The 8,823-nt window shown below is 45.2% G+C and overlaps 1 protein-coding gene across 7 annotated transcripts in view; it reads left to right on the top strand.

Moving 5' to 3' along the window:
• The first annotated feature begins 452 nt into the window (after positions 1-452).
• The window catches only part of PTPN2 (protein tyrosine phosphatase non-receptor type 2), a 31,403-nt gene continuing 23,032 nt past the window's right edge, over positions 453-8,823 (top strand). For 4 of the 7 annotated variants that reach the window (XM_030469967.1, XM_030469984.1, XM_032919788.1 and 1 more), the window contains exons 1-2: positions 533-717; positions 3,673-3,763. In XM_030469967.1, coding sequence (XP_030325827.1) covers positions 649-717; positions 3,673-3,763 — 160 coding nt within the window. In that variant the 5' untranslated portion in view covers positions 533-648. Of the gene's footprint in view, positions 718-3,672; positions 3,764-8,823 lie in introns of all 7 variants that reach the window. The other 3 variants (XM_030469940.1, XM_030469949.1, XM_030469959.1) reach the window with 1 other exon arrangement.

Genomic DNA, 8,823 nt, shown 5'->3' with positions numbered 1-8,823 from the left:
CACTGGAAGCTGCTCTAAGGTCTCCCCTGGAGCCTTCTCTCTTCCAGGCTGAACAACCCCAGCTCTCTCAGTCGTTCTTCACAGCAGAGGTGCTCTAACCCACTGATCATCTTCGTGGCCTCTGGCCTCGCTCCAGCAATCTCGCTTCTTTTTTAAAACGAGCAGCTCCAGGCGGGGCGCAGGCGGGCGGGCGGGCGGGCTGTCCCCGGCCGGCACCGCGCTGAGCCGGGCCGGGCCGGGCCGGGCGGCGGGCCGCACCGCTGGCTGGAGACGCTGCCTCTCTCGCGGCGCTCTACCCGCCGTTGGTCCTTCCGATGGCGCTGGGAGGACGCGCGGCCGCCAGCTGCTCGCGCCTCGCTCGGCGGCGGGCGGGGGACGCCCGGACCGGACCGCGGGCTACCTGACGGCAGCGCCGGCACCGCCCCCTCGGCCCGTGACGTCACATCAGGTGCGCCCCGCCTCCTGCCTGTGGGCGCGGACTAGGCAGCCCTGGCCGGGCGGAGGCGGGGCTGCGCATGCGCCTGCCACCGGCGGCGGCGGGGCTCGTGGAGAGCGTATGTGTGCGCTCGCCGCTCGCGTGTGGCGGGCAGCGCGCGAGGGGTCGGGAGCGTGCCGGCCTCCGGACGGGCTCGCGCGCTGGCCGCCGCCATGTCCGCCATCATCGAGCGGGAGTTCCAGGAGATCGACGCCACTAACGACTGGCAGGCGCGTTATCTGGTGAGCAGAGCAGGTCGCTCCGGCCCTGCCCCCAGCCGGCGGGCAGCAGCGAGGGCGGGGAGGGGGCCGCCGCTCGGCAGCGCCGTTGCCGGTACTCGCCGCCTCAGCGGGCAGACGGAGCCGCTGGGCCCCGGCTCGGTTTTCAGGTGCACGCAGCGAGACTGCGGGCAGGCGCCGCTTCTCCGGGCGGGGAGCGCGGGTAGGGCGCAGGCGCCGCGGGGTGCCGGAGCGCAGTGCGCCTGCGCGGGCTCGGGCGGCCGGGGCCCCGCGGCCGGGTGCCGGTTGTGGTGCCGAGGGCAGCGGCGGCTCGGGTGCCAGGAGCTTGTCTGAGCGGCCTGGCGCGGGTCCGGTGAGGGCGCTTCCCCCGCGGTGTCCGGGCAGAGTGGAAAGCTGTACCTGCTGATATCCATCCGGCCGAGGCTCGCCAGCGGCCCCGAGTTCGCGGCTCTGCCCCTGAAACCGCTGCGCAGCGGTGCCTCAGGCACCCGCTCAGCCCCGGCAGCCGCCTGTGCCGCTGCCTTCGCCTGCTTGGCGTCTGCGGCAGGCCCCCACGGTCATTTCTCAGGAAATGCGTGCCCTTTTCTCTAGGAACAACGCGATTACTAACTTGCGACAATAGTCTTTGGGTCAGTTCCATGAATTCGGCTTTATATGTAAGCTTGTGATACTAGAGCAGTTATTTGAACCAGTATGTGTTCTCATCGAATGGTTTGCGTTGGAAGGGACTTTAAAGATCATCCAGTTCCAATCCCCCTGCCACAGGCAGGGACACCTCACACTAGACGAGGTTGCTCCAAACCCCATCCAGCCTGGCCTTTCTGACATTTTGTAGTACTCTTTAACAAATGAGGAAAAAGAACCTAAACCAAAAATTCTCTTTAATAACTTGTAGTTAGTAGAAGTTGTGCTTTTGTTCTGTTAAATTAGCCATGTATTTGATTTATGTGTGCTTCAAATACATTGTCTCTAGATGGGTATTACGAAACTGAACTGTGGTTTGAATTTAACAGGGAACAGCAGCAATAAACTGTGCTAAGTTAGTGAGATAGAAGTGTTAGGGAAGAATTCTGTAACCAGTGTTTTTCATGAGGTAGGAAAAACCATGCACATTGCCTCTGGTATATGCAGGCTGAACAAGTCAGCTTTCCCCTGTCATTTTAATACTGTTTAGTTGCTCTTGGAGAATTAAACTGAAGAGAGTAATTGTTCATTAGGCTCTTCTAAACTTGATGTAGGGATTTCCTTACTTTACTACACATAAGCTGTAAAACATTTTTTAATAAAGTTTTTTGTATTAGAATTTTATTTTTCTCCGATTTTGTAGATTTTACAAACTCAGGATTTTTACTCAGGGTACTTAACACGTTTGTTTTATAGGAAAACCAGTGAATACAGATCTGTTTAAAAACAGAGAGAAAATAGCAAATGATGTTTTTAAATAGCATTTATTTAATTGCTTAGGAAGGTATTTTTCTGTGATAGTGGTGTGTAAGAAACACATGCTTGTCCTGAGAAGTGCAAGTTCTCTGAAGAAAAAAAAAAAGTTGGGAATTAGGTTTTTTTTATTGTACTTCCTGACAGTGGATTTGCTCTTTGGTTCCATGAATTTGCCAAGACTTGTGGCAAAATCATATGAAGCTTGGAATATTTATGCTGAGTTGCAGAGCCCCTCTCCAATCTGAATTAATGACTGAATAAATAATACTGAATTTCACTTTTTTTGTAATGAAAGTTTTTCTGTGTAGTATGCCTTATGTTATGTCTGGCATCTGGTTTGTTTCTTTAATTTGTGGTGGTTGGATCTTGTGTGTGAAAACTGATTTGAGATCTAGCCTAGCATTGTTCCTTCATCTTGGGTCATGTTTAACTACAGCTGTACAGGGGGAACCGCCAAACCACCAAGAATCATCTTGCGGCTCTTAACAGCAGCCATAAAATAATTAACTAGTTCAGTTACAGTTGTGGGGACTGACGCTGCCAGTAAAGGAGCGAGCAGTACGCTGCTGTTAGTTCTATCTGAGGCTCTTGTTGCTGTGGGAGATAATGTGCAGTCTGAGGTAAGCTCTGAGCGTGATAAATACATGGGTGTGTTTTCCCCTTTGATCCTGCTACATCAATTGCTTACCTGATTGCACCTATCTTAGTTGTTGGTGTTAGCCAAGTGTGGGGATGTCCTGGGTTCAGCTATAGCAGTCATTTTTCTCCTGCTTAGTAGCTGGTGCAGTGCTGTGTTTTTTAACTTTCAGCCTGGGAACAACGCTGATAACACCGATGTTTTTAGTTGTTGCTAAGTAATGTTTATTCCAACCAAGGACTTTCTCAGTCTCATGCTTTGCCAGGGAGGAGGGGAAGCCGGGAGGAAGCAGAGACAGGACACCTGACCCAAACTAGCCAAAGGGGTATTCCATACCACAGCACGTCATGCCCAGTATATAAACCGGGGGGAGTTACCCGGAAGCCCCAGATCACTGCTCGGGTCGGGCTGGGTATCGGTTGGCGGGTGGTGAGCAATTGTATCCTCTCCCCTTGTTATTTCACTAATCGTTATTATCATTGGTGGTAGCAGTAGTGGTTCTGTGTTATACCTTAGTTGCGGGACTGCTCTTATCTCAACCCGTGGGAGTTACATTCTTCCCATTCTCCTCCCCATCCCTCCGGGAGCGGGGGGAGGAAGAAGCGGGGGGGGGGAAGTGAGCGAGCGGCTGTGTGGTTCTGAGTTACCGGCTGGGCTCAAACCACGACAGGGGAGATCTAAATGGCAACAGCTTGGCCGAGAATGACACACATGTTTTCTGAGTGAAAATAACACAAGATGTAGTAAAGGTTGGTTTAAAATGTTAATTATTAATAACCTTGATTAATTAGTAAGCTTGAAAGTCTTACGATAGGATGTGTAGAAACTGATCTTAACCAGTTTACTGGCTATAAGTAAATTGCATTTCTTATATTTTAAAGGAAATTCGACATAAATCCAGTGACTACCCTCACAGAGTTGCAAAATATCCAGAAAACAGAAATCGAAACAGATACAGAGATGTTAGTCCATGTAAGTATCTTTTCTGTAATTATTGCAGTAAACTTTCTAGACTTTTTGCTTATGTGGTCATTGTAGGTTTAGTATTTTTTTGTTTCTGTAGACATGTAATGTATGATACGGTTTTTATGACGTTAAGGGAGAAAAGCATGCTGGGTAAACACGTTACACTGAATAGTGAATAAGAGATGATTGAAAATCAGAGTTATTAATATATACATCAATGTTTGTGAGCTGCAAGGTAATATTGTTAAGATATTCCTAAGAAAATTATTTGTTTAATATTGCCTTATCTGTCAAAAAAAACATGGGCTGAGCACAGAAATTTTAAGTTAATAAGCTTTGACTAACACAGTTTCCTTTTGGGCTGAGTGATTCTGTACACGCATAAAACTGTGTGGATAAATGCCACTCAGTTTCTACTGTTGCTTAAAAAATACTTGAGGTTTTGTTAGTTTTGTCTGTTTAGAACAATGTGTGCGTGAAGTTCTTTAATTTTCTCAATGCAAGTAGATATGGTATGGAGTACTTAGTATTTACTAACTGCCATAAAATGGCCTTTGTGACATAAGGATCTTGCATGTCAGGCGAAGACAGCTTTTTTTTACCAGCTTCTTTGCTACTGAGGTGTCGTGGACTTTCTTTCAACAGCGTTTACTTTAGAAACTGTAATCGTAAATTGTTATAAAAAGACATAGAAGCAAAAGATTACTGATACGTAGTTACAGTTGGAGTAAGCTATTGTAAATCATGTTCAAAAGGACTGGGGGGGGAGGGAACTAGTACAGCCTTAATTTTTCTACAAAATATGGAAGTTGGAATGGGTAAATGTTTGTGTGTTCTTTAGCACAAAGTTTCCCAGAGCACCAAAGGCTCGTAAAAGCCTTCTTGTTACTGGATCAAGAATTTTTGAAGGGTTGCTGGTGTGCTGGGGCTTTTTGGTTGAGAGCCTAATCTGAATACCTACTGTAAGATTTGGGAAGTGCTGAACTCCTTGTTTCCAGTTGAAAGTTGCGGTAAAACAGCGTGTGCGTAGCGCTTCTCGAAATGCCACGGGCAGGGTCTTGTGTTGAGTCACACTGGTCAGATGCAGCGCTGTGTGCTGCTCATCACACTGCTGCCAGAAGGCGAGCTTGCCTTGTGGATTCACACCAAAGGGACCCAGTATGGCTTAATGCTGAATCTCAGTAGTGCACTCACAGCCTCCTTGCTGTGGCTGCAGGGCATTCCTCAGTATGGTTTGTTTGAGAAGCATACGGCTCTGAAGAAGGTGTCTCAAGTTAGTCAAGGCTTAATAACTTACGCTATATGCTCAGCACAGGGAGATAGGCCTCTGCTGGGCCTTTGTTGGTCTATGCAGAGGTGCTTACATGTCCCACGTTTGTTGTCCTGGTGCAGCACAGCATTAGCATCTTACCGGTGGTAAAGTAGAACATGTTATATTCACTTTCTGTTTCATACCTAAGTTGGGATGGTAGTTATAAGAAGAGAAATTGGATTTGAACCCATGAGACCCAAGTTCTATTCCTGGGTCCAACATCCTGTACATCTTCTGTGGTGGAATCTGTATTCATGCATTTTGCATTTCTCCCATCCATGGATTTAATTTCTTAGGCACTATTGCAAAGAGAATGGCAGCTTACCTTTAATGTGTTTCTGGTTTTTGTTTCTTTTTAAAGAGAGTCTTTCTAAAATAATTAAAAGGTCATTGTGTTATGCAGCATCTCATAATGCCTGCAGTAAGAAGTGTGACTTATATTCATCTCCTGTAGTTTTTTTGAGCTCAGAATTCTCCTTAATCATGGCACAGCATGCCTTTTACTGTAGTGAAGAGCACCAAACAGCTCTGCCTGGGTCACGGCAAAACCTGCTTCTGAAATGCTTGTTGAGCCAGGAGGAAATTAATTATGTGATTGTATTAATCCCTGGACCCCGTGCAAGAGCAGAGAGGCACTTAGATAAAATCTAGCTTTGAAGTAGGAGTTGGGCTAAGGAAAGGGTTAGAGTCATTATGTGCTAGTTGACATGAAGTGTAACCTGATGACCGAACTAAGATGGGGAGCTATGTAAAGCACGTCTCAGTTTTTAGCATTTATAAAAGAAAGAAGATTTGAATTGGGCCACCAACATAGCCTGCAGAGCTGGGCACTAGGAGCAAGGCTGTATGAGGAGGACAGAGCAAAACACTAATTCCCTTTGAATTCTACATCTGTATGTTTTCAAATATGACTCATAATTGTTTCTGTAACAATGGTGAGAGTTGGGAAGAAAAATACACCTGGGAGGGAATACATGATAAATAACATTGCAAGAGAGCAGTAGCTCAGTTTCAGAGCAGCTGGGGTAAAAGCTGTGCAGTTTGGTCACTGTGGTGAACACATCTAATTGTGGTGTAGTATGCAAGGAACTAGCACTGCAGAAATGCAAGACAGCTCAGTCTTACACAATCTTAACATCTTGGTCCTTCGCTTTGTGAATTTTACTGCTCTCTAGCTGTTTAAAAGAAAAATGGATGATGATACTAATAATATTCTCTGAGAGTCAAAGGCCCTCAAAACTAGCAGTTAAGCTTTTAAAATCTAGCTACTTAAACATATTGTAAGATATAATGTGATGAAAATGTTTTGTTTCTCCATAGCAGTGAGAAAATGGTTTGTTAATCTAGATAGCAGCCAAGCCAGTCTGAAATCTGAGGTGGTATGTCTGCAAGAGGAAATGCAAAGATTATTCTGTCCTATTAATAGATGTCAATTACAAGTGCAGGGAAAAATGCTTTGGGTTGATTTGCCCCATTTCAACCATACTACGCAGGACAGGTACACTGACGCCAATTTGTGTCCGTTACATGCATTTCTAGATAAAAGTTGATTTCTGTTGGCAGAGAAAGGCTCCTCATCTTTGCCCACTGCAGTTGAGTTTCACATTGTCTCGAGTTGCATAAATATTTTTGTTAGTGTCCAGTTTTGTTGGTTAAAGAGTTCTGGTGTGTATAAGTTTGGTTGGGTAGAAGCCCTCAAGAATTACTGCCTAGCCAAAAAAAATAACAGTCTAGCAGTTTGCTATTAGTCTAGAATAGGGAGAAGAGTATTTTGGCTATGTAGTACTACTGAAACAGGAAGTTAATCTGAAATAGGTTTGGTTTGACAGCCAGTCATTTCCTGACAGATGAGACCATTTCTCAGAAAACATTGTTAAGAGAGGAAAATAATTTGCAAGGTTATTCTTCTTCAGGGATAACTTTAATGAAACTCTTAAGATTTTCGCTACTATTTTCCTTCTAAATCTTATCCTTAGTTCATATCAGAGGAGTCTGGTGTCTCAGATTGACTGTAAACACCTTTAGAGATCTGCTTACTGTGCTCTCAGATTGAGAGGCAAGAAGGAAATTCCCTTGGCAAAGTTAGCAGGATTTATTTTTATTATTTCTTTTACCTCTTGGTTCTGGAAGGTAGGTGGGGGTTTACACACCTACCTAGTTTTTAGCTTTAGCTTTCCTTTGTCATGTGGTGTGCAGCCCAATATCTTAGGTCATCTGAACATTTTTGCCTCATAGATCACATTGCTGTTGGAGGATCTTGAGAAGTAGTGATTGCTCTTGCTTTCTTCCTCTGGCCATTAGTAAACTTCGAGTTGAACCTTTTGACCATCAGCTTACAGTTGTCACAGAGTGTATGCCAGGGAGAGAGGAACATGAAGAGTATTGTGCTTTACAGGGAACAGAGCTGGAGGGGATGGGTTTGCACATAGTGCTGAGTAATTATCATTGCAAAAATGTTCCCTTTCTGTCCTGCGTTTGTCCTATGGATGTGCTGACAACAGAGAGATATTCTGTCCGATATAAGCCTACTGCACTCGTTGTTGTCCCTCTTAGAAGCTGACATTGATGATTTTCATGATGTTATCTAATGATTCTCTAAAATATCTTGTTACCAGAAACATGGTATAAATAAACTCAACATGATGCTTTTGGTGGTACTTCTTTCTTCAGGGCTGGAGGAGAAGTTCGTAGCACACACTGATGTAAACTTTACTGTATCTTAGGGGTTTTTTCACAGTCCTGCTTGAAAGTGTAAGGATCCTGTGCAGTATTTATGCATATATTTCAGGTGTGAGCTAGGTCATGCTCCATCCCTGGCAGTGTTCAAGGCCTCGTTGGATGGGGCTTCAAGCAACCTGGTGTAGTGGCAGGTGTCCCTGCCCATGGCAGGGGGTTGGAACTAGGTGGTCTTTAAGGTCCCTTCCAACCCAAACCATGCTGAGATTGATATGATGCATTCATTGTGTACAACCAGTGGCAGGGTGGGAAAAAGTCACTTTGCCTTTCCTTCGCCTTAGGCTACCTCTGAAACGTGAGACTGTATGTCTGGTGACAGAATATTGCAATTTGAATAATTTAGCAGCTCAGACTAGATTTAGATAAGTGAAATGAAGGGGATTTGCTGGTAGGCGGGAAAAGGTCAGACTGGGTCATTGGGATGGCTTATGGCTACATGTTTTATTTATGACTCTCTTTAATCCACTAAGTAGCATTTCACCCTTTGTTGTTAATAGCTTTGTATTTGGGGAGCCAGGCACATCTCTTGGAGAAAAGATGATTTGTAAGTTGTACAGCGGTCTCACATCTTGAAACACAGTTGTTTTCAAATATAAACCTTTCATTAACTAACTGCAAGAACTGTATGGGGTAAAATGCCATATGTTTCATATCTCAGTTTAACTGGATATGTCATTTTCTTTTTAGCAGGGAGTGGGCAAATTGATGTGTAAGGTGAAGTCTTGGGCTTGTTTGAGACATGGAGAGTGTTGTCCGTGATATCAGTGGGACAGGGTTTCATTTGAAGTGGGTGATAAGTTTGCTTATTGGACAGGGTCGTTCTGGGAGCAGTTTTCTTAGTGTAGGAGCCAGAATGAGAAGCATTTTTAGGATTTCCACTTCCTTTTCAGGCTGCAGTTTGTTGAAATAGGGGAATTAGCACTTCAGAAAATGAGTACTGTCTGATAATATTTTAGTTGTTGTGGGCATGGCAACATTTAAGATAAATCTTTTAAGACAGGATTTAAGATAGGTTTAT

This window comes from Strigops habroptila, chromosome 1 (assembly GCF_004027225.2).
Source record: "Strigops habroptila isolate Jane chromosome 1, bStrHab1.2.pri, whole genome shotgun sequence".
Taxonomy (NCBI): Eukaryota; Metazoa; Chordata; class Aves; order Psittaciformes; family Psittacidae; genus Strigops; species Strigops habroptila.
This window is presented reverse-complemented; position numbering and strand designations above follow the sequence as displayed.